The 16283-nt window shown below is 43.2% G+C and overlaps 2 protein-coding genes across 2 annotated transcripts; one reads left to right on the plus strand and one right to left on the minus strand.

Annotated features, from left to right (window-relative positions):
• The first annotated feature begins 1821 nt into the window (after nt 1-1821).
• On the plus strand, nt 1822-7606 carry LOC309333360 (RING finger protein 11-like). Its single transcript, XM_081846753.1, has 3 exons — nt 1822-2031; nt 4545-4714; nt 6179-7606. The coding sequence occupies exons 1-3, from the start codon at nt 1900-1902 to the stop codon at nt 6348-6350; spliced, it is 474 nt and encodes a 157-aa protein (XP_081702879.1). The 5' UTR covers nt 1822-1899; the 3' UTR covers nt 6351-7606.
• Nucleotides 7607-10292: 2686 nt separating this feature from the next.
• Nucleotides 10293-16244, minus strand: TRIR (telomerase RNA component interacting RNase). Its single transcript, XM_081846778.1, has 3 exons — nt 15920-16244; nt 13527-13604; nt 10293-12526 (listed from the first exon to the last, which is right to left on the minus strand). The coding sequence occupies exons 1-3, from the start codon at nt 16172-16174 to the stop codon at nt 12419-12421; spliced, it is 441 nt and encodes a 146-aa protein (XP_081702904.1). The 5' UTR covers nt 16175-16244; the 3' UTR covers nt 10293-12418.
• Between the last annotated feature and the right edge of the window lie 39 nt (nt 16245-16283).

The raw sequence follows: 16283 nt of genomic DNA on the forward strand, positions 1-16283 counted from the left end.
CCCCCTTGGCTACGCCCATGCTTCAGGGGGCAAACCCTTGCTTCCAAATAGGCTACCAGGCTGTCACATTTGCCGACAGCTTCATTATAAACTATTTATAGCTAAACATTATAATCTTGTTTGTATAAGATGTGACAATGCTTAGGGCTAGGTTGTTTGATTGTCACATGTATGGCACTCTTTTATTGCATATATGTTTCTTGTACAGTACATGACAAGGTAACTGTCCATGCATGGGCTGCTACGGAGAGATTTATCAGGTTGATGATTCTGTATTATGGGATTATTATTATTATATTTGTTAGTCTCCCTATCTTTCCCAGGGCAACCCAAAGTGACTACAGTCATACCTAGGGTTACGAACGATGTGGGTTGCGTGTTTTTGGATTGCAGACCGCGCCGTACCTGGAAGTATCAGAATGGGTTACTTCCTGGTTTTGGTGCATGCACAGAAACACCAAATCATGTCGCGCATCTGCGCACACTAAGCACTGCAGGTTGCGAATGTGCCTGCTGCACGGATCACGTTTGCAACGCAAGGTATGGGTGGCGCTCTGGGTTAAACCACAGAGCCTAGGGCTTGCTGATCAGAAGGTCAGTGGTTTGAATCCCCACGACCGGGTGAGCTCCCGTTGATCGGTCCCTGCTCCTGCCAATTTAGCAGTTCGAAAGCACGCCAAAAAGTGCAATTAGATAAATAGGTACCACTCCGGCGGGAAGGTAAATGGTGTTTCCGTGCGCTGCTCTGATTTGCAAGAAGCGGCTTAGTCATGCTGGCCACATGACCCGGAAGCTGTACGCCGGCTCCCTCAGCCAGTAAAGAAAGATGAGCGCCACAACCCCAGAGTCCACAACTGGACCTAACATTCAGGGGTCCCTTTACCTTTATATATAGATACATTAAAACCCAGAGGAAAAATACATTAAATACTTCCCACCTACTTTTAAAAGGCCACAGATGGTCAAAGGCCAAAGGTCATGCTACTCCCATAGTCTGCTCTGGAAAACCCACCAGAGCAGATTTTGAGAGCACATGACAGGATGGGGGAAGAGTTGGAGAGGATGGGAAGTCTATATGAATGAACAGCAGTGTTGGATACAACTTATGATGAACATTACAGGGAACTCAAGGGCTCATAGTAAAAATTCACTGTCATATAAGTAGCATTTTCATATCACGCTTTTCCTCCCAAGCACTCAAGGTGATAGATACGGTTCTCTACCCCCCGCATTTAATCCTCGCAGCAATCCTGTATGATAGAGTAGGCAGAAAGGCAGTGTGTTGCCCAAGATCACCAAGTGGGCTTCGCGGGGAGGGGGCGTTGAACCCTGGTCTCCTAATCCGGAACAAATCAATGCACCAAGCAGGATTTAGACAGTTTAATCTTTACACGCAATATTGAAGTAAGATTCTTCTGGTTCAGATGTGATCCTCAGCCCGAGCACTCAAGAACAACTCGGTTGGTTGGTCTACCTTTTTATGCTATTTACTTGCGACATAATGTAGATCGCAATCGAAACATGAAAATTAGTATAGTTAGAAAATACTATAATTAGAATAGTTATGGATAACTATAAGATAAACTCTGCTGCGCATAGAAATGTTCAGATTTAATTTACGCTGTAATACCGTTTGAAGGTGCTTCTTTTGTTTATCGCTGCCTATCGGAATTCCACTTTACCTTTCCGTCTATTTTCCGCTGCTACGCCCTATCCCTCCGCGGTCGGGTTGCTTCACACTGCGCAAGCGCGGAGATCCAGTCTTTAGAACTACATTTCCCGATAAGACTTGCGACACGCCGCTCCTCCCCTGCGCCCCCCTCCCATTCCGGAGCTGGGGGAGGGAGGTTGCCCGGGCCGGACCCGGCAGCGGCCCCGAGCGGGCGGGCTCGGGCGAGCATGGGGGGCTGCCTTTCCTCGCAGGCGGCCGATGACCTGTCGCTGCTCAACGACTCTACCGGCGACGGGGCGAGCCTTGGGCCTGGGGATCCGTCTCCACCGCCCATCCCTGTCCCGCCGCCCCCCTACCAGGTAGCGGGTCGGGGGTTGTGGGGCGGAGGGCGAAAGGGGGGCTGTGGGGCGGGTTCCCCCAAGCCTCGCCGACTGTGGTGCTGGGCGTCGGGGCCAGCCCTGGGTAGCCTACGGGGTTCTGCTACGCAAGGGAGTAGGAAGCCGACATATGGGGCGAGGAAATTCGGGTGGCATTTTGGGGGTGGGCAGGGGTCGGGTATTGGCTTTGCCTTCCGGGTTCTTGGGGTAAGTAGGGCGGGGTGAGCTGGAACAGTAGCTATAGAAAGAAACTGGGATAACAGATTAGAGTGGAGACCCCCGACCTCATCCAGGTATGCTAAGGAGACACAAGAATGGGGCTTGATGCCCTCTCACCCTACCTGGAGAGTGGATGTTACTGGGGTGAGTTAAGCCCAGTATTGACTTGGGAATGGATGTACAACGTTGAGCAGGAGACAGAACAGTGTCAAGCACAGAAAGGTAATCGATATTTTTGCATTGGCATTAGTATTGCCCTTTAACCTTTGGACTGTCCTGTGTGAGTCTGAGGTCATGGGTCAAGGTTCTCTCAAAAAGCTATGGAAACATGAGTTGTGTGAATAGGGCAGGGGTCATGGTGGGCATTCATGGTGAAGAACTCAAAGTCATGAGTCAGTTATAGAAGATAAGAACTGGGGAGCAGAAATACTGTAGTGTGGTGTGATTTATAAGAATGAGCAGTGGATCTGAAGTGAGGAGACCCAAATTCATGTTGAGCTGTGAACTGCTCCACATGATGAAGCATACAACTTATAATGTAGAATGTAAACGTGACAGGACCTGCTTTGAAGTACAGGCATCATACAGGCATGTTTGTCAGTGGGCCAAGATTGACTGCAGCCCCACAAATTGTATGTTTGGTGGGAAACCTGGGTTAATGTGGGAAATGGCTCTCAATGAGCAGTACAGTACTGAACATAACCAATCAATTACTAAAAAGGCTTGGTTGAAAATGGATGTTTAGACTCCAGGCTATCTTATGCTAGGTGTGCTTTCAACCATCCTGACAAATCTTTAGAAGATGTGGTAACCAGGAATGCAGAGTCAGATTTCATAACACCACCATTTCTTTCTGCAGAAAAATGACATAGAACACGCATGATTGTTATGTCTTGTCCATTTCAACAGTTGTCCTATGTGCCTTTGATATTTGCTTTCCCATGTCTGAGGTTTATTGTGGAGCAGCTGCATGTTTCTCTTGCATTTTTGCAAGCTGCCATACCTGCCGAGTAGCATTCTCCAATGTGGGGACAGACAGTCTATGGAAGAAGAATTAGGAAAGACTGAGGGAAATTCTGGTGGTTTCTTCCTAACCTGGGGAAGGTAAAGGCAGCACAAACTTAGTTTAAAAGGGTGGCTAGAACAAAACATCAAGATTCCATATCTCAAAGTACCAGAGTGGATCTTGGGAAGATGGCTGTTAGAATGTGTGGGGAATTTATTCACATTAATTTCAGAAACTCTTTGGGTTACCTCCTGAAATATTGTGATTAGACAAATGAAAACCCTGCTTCACACACACAAAAATCCATACACTATTATATTATAGATTGCTTTCTAAAGGAAATAAACAAATGATAAATACACTGAGGAACTTCCATATTTAAGAAGAGTGTACTAAAGATGATTAGATAATGTTTACTAACAACACAGAATGGATGTTACCATATGTTCTGCTTCTGAACTTCTTTAGCTTTTCACTGGCCACTTTTAGACAAAATGCTGAATTAGGTAGACTATTGATTTCAGCCAGCACTGCAATTCTTGTGTCCCAAATCTTGATTGGGGCAGTGTTCCTAACAATTATCATCTGCTTTAGAGACCAGTAATTTAATGCATCTCTATGGGGGCAACTTGCAATTTGCTAAAATGTCTTCATTTTAAATGCAGTGGCTTGGGAGCAAGGGCATTCTGCTGCATGAAAGCAATTGGGGCCATGGGCATTCCAAGCTAACAGTATATTATTGGACCACTGTCTCACAATAAATGCTTGTCTAGATACATCCCAAAATAGAGGAGCAAGAGATGGATCTGATTGTTTTATGGTGAGTTAATTAGTTCTGCAAGGATCCCAACACCAGAGTCCAGAGCAGACAGAAGGGCTTTTTATGCATCTGCAAATGATGAACTTGCTGTTTAGTTAGCAATTGCTGGCTCACTCCCCTTTAAAAACTTAAAATGCCAATCAGAAACATGACAGCACCATGATTTAGCCCATCTGGTGTACTACAGAGTAGATATTATCTGACAGTTTCAGCTTGGGTATGGCGAAAAGTTAAGTATGTAAATGTAGGAGCCTGCAGGGTTATTTACTTTTGCCACATTTGTGGAAATATGTTGAATAACTAGCTCTACTGGAGTAATATAGGGGTCTGTGAAGAAAGAATAGTTGACGGCTGAATTGCTGTATGTTGAGTGTGGGTTTATCTCCATTTGATTACTGGCTGGTTACAAGAGTAGCAATCACTCAGCCACTCTGTCTTCTGAATTTCTAGGAACATGCACCAATTCCAGTATATCACCCAACGCCCAGCCAGGCACGTCTTGCCACACAACTAACAGAAGAGGAGCAGATCCGTATAGCTCAGAGGATTGGGCTGATTCAACATCTTCCCAAAGGAATATTTGATCCAGGCACAGAGCCATCGGAAAAGAAAATCAAAGAGTATGTTTTCCATGTGCAATGCTTTGTGTTTATCCAGTTCACTGAGACTATTTGCTAGTAGATGCATATATAGCCTTTATATCCCACTGACAGTGTGTAGCAATTCCCTTTCCAAAATGGAATATGGGTATATTGTACTGTCCAATTCTTGGTTTTAAAAAATGATGACTTTAGGCATAAAAAGGTTGACTATCCCTGGTCTGATTCCTGGTCAATCACTACCAGTTCAGACCGCATTATTTTTCATTTATTTGCTCGTTCTCTCAGTTTTGGAGAAGTTCTTTTAGAGCTTTTCACAATCCCTTTATGATTTAACCACCCTGAACAACTTATTGTCATGAGCAAACTAGGCCACCTAACTGCTCTAGCTTGTTTTTTTATTATTATTTAAAAAAAAGTACAGGTCCCAATACTAATTCTTGTGGGACTCCACTTTCTGTCTGCTTTAGTAAGGTTTGTTCTTCTATATGCTTAGTCATTTTATCCTTAACAATGCTCTCTACCAGTTTTTTCAGGACAGGTGTTAAGCTAACCAGCCTGTAATTTCTAGGATTCCCCCTGGATCCCATTTTAAAAATTAGTGTCACATTGGCTACTTTCGTCTTCAGGTGTGGAGGTTGATCTTTGGGACAATATACAGTGGTACTTCAGGTTACAGGAGCTTCAAGTTACAGACTCCGCTAACCCAGAAATAATACCTTGGGTTAAGAACTTTGCTTCAGGATGAGAAGAGAAATTGCGTGGTGGAGGGAGGCCCAATTAGCTAAAGTGGTACCTCAGGTTAAGAACAGACCTCTGGAACGAATTAAGTTCTTAACCCGAGGTACCACTGTACATATTTTTATTAAGTCAGAAACTTCATATTTGAGTTGAGATCTCTTGAGTAGATTCAGACCCCAATTTGCCTCAATTCCTCAGACCTCATACAAAAGTTAATTTAGGCAAAAGTTAGCTCCCCACCATCATTTTTCCAACAAAGCAATATTTTTCCCAACTATATAACACAAGGTGAAATTAGCATTCATCATATTTAAAGTGAAATATTTTCTCGTCAGCCTCTGCATCCATCTAACCTTAAAGAGTTATTTGCTATGAAGACAGTGTGTATTTAAAAACATCCAATAAAATGTGACTATACAGCAGCAACTTTCAGCTGGGGTAATGTCCATGTTTTGGAATAGATGTAGGTAGAGGGTCATCCTTGAACCTTGGAAGTCAAAGCAAACTATTTAAGATAGAGCGCTCTGTACGTAACAGGCTTGCATGCTTTCCAGCACCACAACCAGTATTAGACACTGTTAAGAATGGAATAGTGAGACTAGATGACTTGCCAGCTAGTAGTTCTTTACTTGGATACCTGAACTTACCATGTGGTGGCAAATTGGGCAGAAAATGCGAGAGAGATGTTTTAGAAGCCATCTTAGTGTCTTAATAACATTTCCTTTTCTCTCTGCCTGATTTCAGGTGTGTGATCTGCATGCTGGATTTTGTATACGGAGACCCCATTCGGTTCTTGCCCTGCCTGCACATCTACCACGTTCACTGCATTGACGACTGGCTGATGCGATCATTCACCTGCCCTTCTTGCATGGAGCCAGTTGACGCTGCTCTTCTGTCCTCCTACGAGACTAACTGAGGTGGCTCGGTGCCCTGCTCTTGTTAATGCTTCCAGGCTCTGGCTGTGTGGGGGGCTGGGATGTGGCACACTCTTTTATTTGCACACTTCTGGGATACACCAAAGATCCTATGTCAGAGAATCTGATCCCAGGCCTTGATGACAACACAGAACCATTCTAGCTTGGCTGGCTGTGCTAAAGGCTGATTTGTGCCATATTTGAGAATTGTAACCAGAGTAGGTGGAGACTGGGGGCGAAATGGCAAAGCAAGAATTGTCCTTTCACTCCACCCACAAATGCTGTTTTTTTCTTTTCTTTTTAAAAAGATCAAGATTGTTCCTTAGGACTATTCTTACCCACATACCTGTTTAAATCCCCACTGAGTTATCAGGTACAGGTCTGGGGTGTTACATGGGAGGGGACTGCAACTCTTTGACCGAAAAGAGAGAGTTGTTTAAAGCTGGCACTGGTTGCAAAGATCTTGTAATTTCAAATCCAGAAAAGGAGTTTTAGCATTGTCACATCAACTCTGGTTGGTTTGTGGCAGAATCTGGAGTTTTGAGAAGTGTTGTTTTTTTTTTAAAAGCATTTCTCCGTTACCCCACAAATGCTTCTTTTAACCAGGTGGGAAACAAGCGTCTTTAAAAGCTTGGCCAGTATTGAAATCTTACCCAGTAGCACTTGTGCTACAATGCACAAAACAAGTCTAAGGGGTTTGTCTCAGTTCTTTGTGGGGGCAATTTGGAGCAGTGACCTTGGCAGGGACTTGAGCTTGATTTCTGTAGTTGGAGTTGGGGTGCTTCTGTTTAAAAGGTTCATGTTTCAACTAAGAGTGAACGATACATACTTTTCACTTCCTCTCTTCTGCTTGTAAAGATTTTAAGATGCTTTTAAGGTGAAGGAGGCAGAAGAGTTAATAACAGCTTTTTAGTAAGTTAGTGATGAAGTACAAAAGCCTCCTCTGCAGATGGTGGGTTAAGGCATTCAGGTGCACAATTGTAAAGGGTAAAGAAACTGTTTGTTTGCCCAATGTTTACTCTGTTTGCCTTACACAAAATGAAGACTCTTGTCCCATAAGAAACTGCTAACGACTAATGCCATGCAGCAAGCCCACTGTTTGGAAAGGCTTCCCTTAGTCATGCTGTTTATTGCCTTGCAAGTGGAGAGGCGTGAAAGTGCTTTTCTGATTATGCATTGTCCTTAACAAGGATCTAGCACTTGAAAGTAAAACTGATGTGTGTTGCATTCAAATGGAAATAAAATAGATTGCATATAATCCCTTGTAGAAATAAGTATTTGGGCAAAGCGGACTGCTCATATCCCTTTTCTTCCATCACTCTTTCCAGCTAAGATGAATGTCAGCAGCACTTGACAAGGAGAATTCTTCTACTGGTCAATCATCAGTGTTTCTTTTCTGTACTACCTTGTCTTTTTGAAAAGATGGTGTTTAGTCCATTTTTGATCAGGCATAATTTTAGAGTTGCAAGGTCCATGCTGAGACTTGGCCCTTCCTCTTTACTTATTGTCCCAGGAAAGGAATAGCAGCAGCTGCTTTCTAAGCTACATCACAAACCACTTTTCAATAGCAGGATCCCAAGGGTGGTGAGCAGAGAAGCAGCTGCAGCCCAGTTCCCTAGAGAGCTTTCTTGCCTTGAAGGAACAGCAACAACTAATAAGGAGCAGTATAGTTGTTGTCTTAAAGGGATGACAGGAGATGGGAAATGGAGTAGAGCAGTAGATAAGATTCAAACTATGTTCCTGAAGGCTGCTTCTCCTGCAGTCACATCAGGGCCTGATTTGTAGCTGGTTTGCTACAAGTTTCATATTTACCTTTGCAACTGTCATCTTAAGTATAAAGTGAGAAATACTTTCAACGCATGCTTGCACCAAATAGCAGGGGAGAGAGGAATGTAGAAGTAGAAAAAGTAATAATGGCAGGGATGACATTTTTAAAAACCCATATTATCTCCCCAAAGGTGGAGAGGCATCTCTTAATTCAATGGTATAAAGGTAAAGGGACCCCTGACCGTAAAGTCCAGTCGTGAACGACTCTGGGGTTGCAGCGCTCATCTCGCTTTACTGGCCAAGGGAGCTGGCATGTGTCCGCAGGCAGCTTCCGGGTCATGTGGCCAGCATGACTAAGCTGCTTCTGGCAAACCAGAGCAGCGCACAGAAACGCCGTTTACCTTCCCACTGGAGCAGTACCTATTTATCTATTTGCACTTTGACATGCTTTCGAACTGCTAGGTTGGCAGGAGCTGGGACCGAGCAACGGGAGCTCACCTCATCGTGGGGATTCGAACCGCCAACCTTCTGATTGGCAGGCCCTAGGCTCTGTGGTACCATCCAGTGGTACAGTTAAGTAATTTTAGATTCTGAACTTAATGGTCTTAAGCAGGCTCCACTCTTTAGATGGTAAAGCACATTACTTACCTATTTTAAAATGTGGCAAGCTAGCTGTACTACATTTGGGTGGATTCCTGCCCCAAAATCCTCCTGGGGCAGCACCACTACACTAATGAAAAGTATCAAGTACTGGTGAAGACCTCTGCCCAAATCTCCGAGGAACAACCATCAGTCAGACAGTACTGAACAACACATGCTACTAGCCTGACTGTATAAGGCAGCTTCATATGTAAAGATGGTCGACTGTGGAGTGAGCAACAGCACCCTGAGTTCCATTTGGCCCGATACACAAACTAGCATCAATCAAAGGGATGTCTAATGCACATCTGAAGACTGGCTGGAGTGGAAACAAAGTTGTTCTGCTGGCAACTGGGTATAGGGCCTCAAGCAACTGAAAAGAGGTAAGTGATCAAAGTTCTGGCTGGGGCATTATAACCAGGCCAGAACAACATCTAGCAGAAATGATACTTTCAAATAAATTTTCACAGTGAACAAAAATATGGGTTATCTATCATTGGGTTTTGAAAAGAACAAGCAGCAACACCTAGAAATAAAGATGAATATATCAAGCAACTGTTGTAACTGCAATGAATGTGTTTTCATACCCCTGCTATTATTAGTTCATTCTTTAACCACGTATTTTCCAGAATAGTGAATGAACAGTCTATGAATCTTGCCCTCTGGAAATGTTTCCTAGCAAAGTGCAATTGCACCTTCACCAGATGCATAAAGTTATCTTAAGCTAAAAAATATGTTTATATCCTGTACTTACTGTGAAGAGTTCAAGGAGTGTACATAGTTTGCCTTTCCCCCATTTTATCCTTGTAGCCCATTAAGCTGAAAGAAAGTGATTGGCCCATGGTCATCCAATGAGCTTCATTTGAATGTTCATCTTCCAAGCCCCAGATCCAGCACTCTCAACCACTACATCACATTGGATTCCACATGTGATAGGAGAGGGAGAACTATTAGCAGTGTAGTTAGTCTACTTTGTGCCTTTTAGAATTTCCTCCTATGTTAAAACTTAAATACATAACAATCATTAGTGAATATTCACAAAGCAGTGAAGAGTCACTAATGATTTTACATATATTAACAAAAATTTTAATGTCCCTTGCATTTTATATCCTCCTAACCCCACTACCAATGTCTGTGTATAAAATTTAAAAGATAACACTTCTTGCATATGATCAAGTACTTTAGTCCACAAATGCACAGACCGCTAATATATTTGTTAAGTCTTCAAGGTGCCACATATTTACTGTTTTTGCTGCAACAGAGTAGCATGATTACCTCTGAAAGGTACTTACCCAGCCATAGGTTATACAGGCAACTCCCCATTTGCGCAGGGGTTGCGTTCTTGGCATTTGCACTCTTCAGAGAAGTGCGCATAAGCCCACCCTGTCCCCATTCCACCCTCCACCGGGTCCAAAACAACCCATCTGCTGGCCGTCACTTTTCAATTGACTACACACAAAATGGTCACTACCTGTATAAGTAAAAATACCTTTTATCATAAAAAAGAAATAGAAAGGAAACAAGACAAAGCTAGCTAATCAATATCCACAACAGAATTTTATTTTAAAAAGCTAGTAGTAAGAATGATTATCAGTGCTCTAAGCCAGGTTGTGGAGGTCAAAAGCAATAAAGGAGTCTGATCTAGTGTAGAACAAGGAAGCAAGCTGCCACCACTTTATAACAGGTGTGTAACCAGATACCAGTGAAATATTTAACCCTTCCAAGTTGCTTCAGGCTTTAAACAGTAAAGTCTCATATATGACCACCCCGAGCTCCTTTCAGACACTACCTCAAACTGAATACAGCAGGTGGTGACGTCTTCCAGCCCTTTCCCCAATCTCTACCTATTCAGGTCTGAAATAGTGTTTGACATGCATACAGTTATATGTATGAAAGTTTCTGCCACATGATTAGGTTTCCTAATCACACTGAAGAGCCTACACACATATAGATGTACACACCTCTCTAGATCTTCTGCTGAAAAAAAGTCTGAACAGGACTCAAGTCGGCTGAGATTCCAGCAAGTGTACATAACTAATTAAACAAGAGTGTTGGGTTGAACTCAACAGAATCATTCTATTAGCAGAATGACTTCTGCTCACACCATGGAACTTCCACTCCCTTTCCTGCCTCTACCTCCCTCCCAAAATCTGCTTTGAGATTTCCCCCAAACATCCAAAACAGATTTGGGGGTTGCAGACAGGATTCAATCCAGTATTTCCTCCACTTTCCATGTCCTACACAACCGTCGGAGTGTTCTGATTGGTAGAAAGCAGTGACCTTTTCCGCAGAGAGGGCATTTATATATAAAACATTTGGCCTAAAGGCTGTTCAATAACAACACACACCCTTTAGGCCTCTCCTAGATGAGAATATAAAACTTCAGCTGGTTTTCCTTCAGCTTAAAAATCTTCTGCAAGTATATTTTGCATTGAGCAGAAGTTGGGTATTTCATATCTGCTCTCTGACACAAAGCGCCTGTTCCATGAAAAGGAAATGGCACAAATAAGAGTAAGATTCAAACATAAGCCCAACTGCACCCTCAACACAAAAATTGGGGGCTATAAATTATCCTAGAAAAGGTCTTGTTTGTATTCTCATTTCTTGACATTCCAACTGCTAAGAATGTACCCAAGGCCTTTCTATGAAGTTGTCATCCTCAGTGACAGAACTCACATCACTGCAGAAACTATCTGAGTTTCAGCTTTAGTACACTACTTCACTGAAAGTATAAGGAGTCTAAATGGAGAATAAAAAGAGAAACATAGGCTCCCATGCACACAGCAAACAACTGCTAGACAAACAGCCTTTCTCAAAGAACTCTGGCCACAAAGCCCAGGACTGGAACAGAGGGGCTAGTCAAAGGCTAGAATCATGATATCTGGAAATTCCATTTGTCCCAAAGCACGTTTGTTGTAATTTTAGCCAATTTTTCTCCTAATATTGGGTTTAAGTGCAGACCAAGTTTCTACCTTCTTAGCTAGCAGATAGGCACAACATAATCCGCAGTGCTAAATTGGAGCATGCATAGCAGAAGGCAAGGAATGAGCTTAATCAGCAGCAACTGGAATTCAGAATAAAACCACATAACGCACTGTATTGTACAGTGAAATGGTGAGGAAAAAACAGAAGCAGAAATGCACCCACAGAATTGTCAGATACTAAGCATACCAAGGAACTCAGCACTGGTCACCTTTTCATCAAAGTGTTCTGGAATTACTGTTGTCTGCAATGCGGATTTGGAAATTGTGACCACATGTTAAGTTCATCTTCAACAGAAACAGATAAAGCATTTGGCAAAATGGATCCATTTAGCTTATCCCATTGTGGAAACCTGAGGAGTACTGGAAGTGTTAAGCAAAGGTTTAATGCTAAAGATATGGTGGGCATGGTATGTTGCCTGGTGATTCAGGGAAAGACATATCAGACCAATTCCACTATTTTGGGGATTACAAATTAAAAAATCCTGCAACTAAGTCAAAGTTCTTAGTTCTCAGAAGATAACAATAAATGAACCAATGAAGGAGGCTCTAAATTCCCAGATATAAAAGCATGGCAAGTCACCTGCTGCCGTGGCAGCATTCAGTCTGTGGGGCAGAGCTACTCTCCTTTGACGTTTTAAATAATTATGTACATCAGAGAAAGTCCAAGCTGGAGATGAGAGTTATTTCACCAAAGGTCGGGTTTTATCATCATCACTGCACTGGTGGGCTTTGTATTTTTTCACTTCAGCCATATATTTGGCCCATGCATCACCTTTACTTGTCAAAACCTATAAACAAAACAGGAGAGGCAAAAATGAAATGTTACATATCTAAAATTATTTTATTCAGAAGCATACCATATAGAGAAAACATTAACTCTCAAAAAACAATGGCATAAACCTAACCATCTAACTAGGAGTCTGTGGGTTGTATTGTACTAGGGAGCCCCAGGTTCAAATTCTTGCTCAGCTATAAACCTCACAGTATGACACTGGGGTAGTCAACATCTCTTTAGTCTAACCTATCACATAATATTGTGAAGACAAAAAGAAGATAACCCCAGGTACTTGATCTGCCATTATCTCATTGGAATTAAAAGCACTGGGTTATAGGCAATGCTGGTATAACAGACATTCCCATCTTCTCCTTTCCAGCCCTCACAAGGACCCTCTGCAGCAGATTTTGAAGGTGCATGCGAGAAGGATGGAAGTCCTATTATGCAAGAGGAACTCTGTACATGCAGCATTTGAAACAACCCTGTTTACAGAAATGAAATAGACAGGGAAGCTTAACACTTAACTAGGAAATAACAGTTCTTCATTTCACTTGACAAGCACCTTTCCTACTAAGGAAGAACACAAGCTTCCAGCTTCATTGCTGTTATCACAACTGAAGCAGGAACAAGAAATAAAGTACTCTTCTGCTGCTCCTGTAGACCTATATAGCAGTTTTTCATTGAAGGGTTGCCACTGCCGTTATTGCAGAGTTCATATTCTTTCTGTGTGATGTCTCTTTCTCTCTCCCTCCCCTCACATACACAAATTAAAGCAACCTGCCCCTGAGATTCTAGCAGAGGCCAAAAATCATTGTTCAGTTCTCCTACAAATTTTCTCACACTCCAAAGATGGCCATTTCCCTAAAGATGGAAGGTCAACATCAGCGCCAAACTTAGATAGCATGAGGGAGAAGAATATTAGCTTCAACTTCCATTCCTGCTGAAATGGAAGCAAAAGCATTTCTGCCCCATGGGCTGTCAAGCTGACATAAATGAGGTTCATGCTAACTTACCTCATCCTCTGTCTTTTGTTTCTTGGCTACCACTCCTGTCTTCAGGGCTAGCTTGCTGCCCCCTCTCCGCTTGCCCACCTGGGTGAAGGGACAGAAGACTGCAACCGTTATACGAGCCTGGGAGCTGCAAGGGGAATGTTGCCCACTATATAACGGTATAGGGAGTCCTTCAATTAGATCATCTTAGCTCGCCATCACACCTGTCAGTCAGTACAGAGCTGCCGAGCGTTACCTACACCGTTGTGCTAGGAGGGTAAAAGGGCACCTTAGCAGTGTTCACCAATACATCTGTACAGATTAGCCCAAACATTAAAAGACATGTTTTATAAAAAAAGTGAAGTATTCTGAATGCTTTCCAGGCTCAATGTCCATTAGAAAATAGGATCAACACTGAACTTCCACTCACATTCCCCTAAAACATCACAACATACATGAAACTGTTTGATTTCCTAATAATTACAAGGACAATCAAGTTGGCAGAGTCAGTCTTATTCTTGTCTAGGGAGGGGCTGTGTGCTACTGTCATTCTATAAATCTGTATAATCTCCGTAAAACAAAAAATGGATTTCTAAGAGCAGCTCGAGGCTTAAAATATGAAATGTCAGCTTTCATTTTGAAAAAAACAAGCTTGAAAACAGATGGGGTCCTTCTGCTAAAAACTAAGGAAGGAGAGCAGGGTTTCAATGTCCACTATCAGCACCCTGCTCACATCATGAAATTCCTGCAGTACATGCCCCTTATGCTCTTCCTATTCATAGCGCCAGTAATGCCATATGCCCAATCGTATGCTCCATCTCCAAGAATCCTCTATCTAGAGACTCCAGGTTTCATAAGACTGAAAGGGAAAAAATACTAATTTTCTTACTCGTAGGCTGCAATTCCATACACAATACCCTGGTATTAATTCCCACTGAACTCAACAGCTTATGTTTTAGTAAACACAGAGCACCTTGTTGTTATTCTATTCTGAGTAGCCTCCCCTTTTCTATAACGGGCTATGTTATTAATGCTGAACTAATAGAGAATACATTGCATTCTTCTCTATCCAGCTGCGAACCAAATAGCAGCTTACGGTACTTCAGAATTATCACACCAATACGGATGTTGAACAGATTTCATTCTGTTGTAAGCATGATACTATCTATGCAGAAAAACTTCCATATGCTAGACAAAAGCCCCATTTACTTGCAACAGCTGTTTAAAGCAGGGGAAACTCCTGGTTTGCTTTAAGAAAAAGGGCCTAGTTTATCTTAATACACCTCAGTTCCTTTGTTTTCATATAACGCCTGTATCAGTCTCTATCAGATGGTTCTCCAAAACACAGCTAAATTAAAGCATTATGTTGTGGTATTTTACTTTACTTGCAGTTCACAGGATGGCCTTCTAGATCTACTACTTCCAATTTGAATCTATATTACACACATCAGGATTGACACTTTTAGTTTCTCAGAAGGAGGCAGAAAAGAGAATGTTTATCCAATTATTTATTTTGCACCTTGCACTTTTACCTGTCCCAAGTTAAGATTCAAAATGTCATAATTTTGTTGGATTATTTTGGCTGTGGATACTGAATGGCTTTGATTTTTAGAAATGCACAGAAGCAGGTAATTCTGTCATGGGGCAGGATTATTAAGAACCCCAAAAGGCAAGCTTGGAACTTGAAGTTCACCCACTTGGAAATAAGGCACACTGAAATTAATGAGTTTTTGAGCAAATATGTTTATGGTCAGAGAATAAAAAGGATTTTGATGTTTACTTTATAGACTGAGATTAGGACTAGTTAAGTAAAAATTGCCTCCCAACATTTATTGGGGACAGCACTTACAGAAGTATTCCAGAACTGCCTACTTTCAAGTCCACAATCAATATGAACAAACCCAGTAAAACATTAACTTGCACAGCAATGACAGATGTCGACTATAGTATGCCATCACTGTCAACAGACATTTAAAAAAATTGCTTGCTGCATACACCTATGCTATATATTACCGGGGCGAGGGATATCAGCACTAAATATTCATGCCCATCGGACTTAAATTCATAACGTGAATTAAAGTGAGCTTTGAAAACCTTTGTCGAGAGCTCGGAGGAAGAAGAGAATTTAACAGTGCTCCTGGTAACATTATTCCGCTACCGTAACAGCAATACTGGGGGGAGGGGAAGAGAGAACATTTTACAGGGGTGAGGAAGTGCTTCACCCGTTGAGCTTCTGCCTGCCAAGCACCTATTAAGGGCACACGCGACCATGTCAGGAAAGGAGATGAAAACGGGCAGGCAGAAGGCGCCAGCCAGCGCCTCGGTCCTTTGGGGTCTGGGGAGGGCGGAGGCAGAAAGCGAAGAGGAGTAAGCCAAGGGAAAGGGGAGGAGGGGGTGTCAGGGCCCGGATCCCTTACGAAGCTGAGGGCGCTCCCGCTCCGCTTCTTTTCCGGCGGCTCCTGTTCCCCGGGCGGCTCCGGCCGAGACTCGGTCTCTCTCTGCTTTTCGGCCCCCGCTTTCCCCGCTCCCGGTCCGCTCCTCCCTCCCGCGGCGGCGGCCTCTTCCATGCGCCGCTTAAAGAGCTCTAGGAAGGAGCCGTCGTTGGCGAACACGTTCACTCCGCCCGGCCCGGCCGCCTCGGAGCCTGGGCCCCTGCCTTGCGCCGCCGCCATCTTGCGCCGCCCTGCCTGCCTTGAGCGTACGCGCCCTGGAGCACGGTGGGGAGCGGTGACGACGCCGGCGCCGCAAAGCACGACGGGAGAGGGGACGTTGCTAGGCTGC

The sequence above is a fragment of the Podarcis erhardii genome (genome assembly GCF_964252035.2).
Source record: "Podarcis erhardii genome assembly, chromosome: 2".
Taxonomy (NCBI): Eukaryota; Metazoa; Chordata; class Lepidosauria; order Squamata; family Lacertidae; genus Podarcis; species Podarcis erhardii.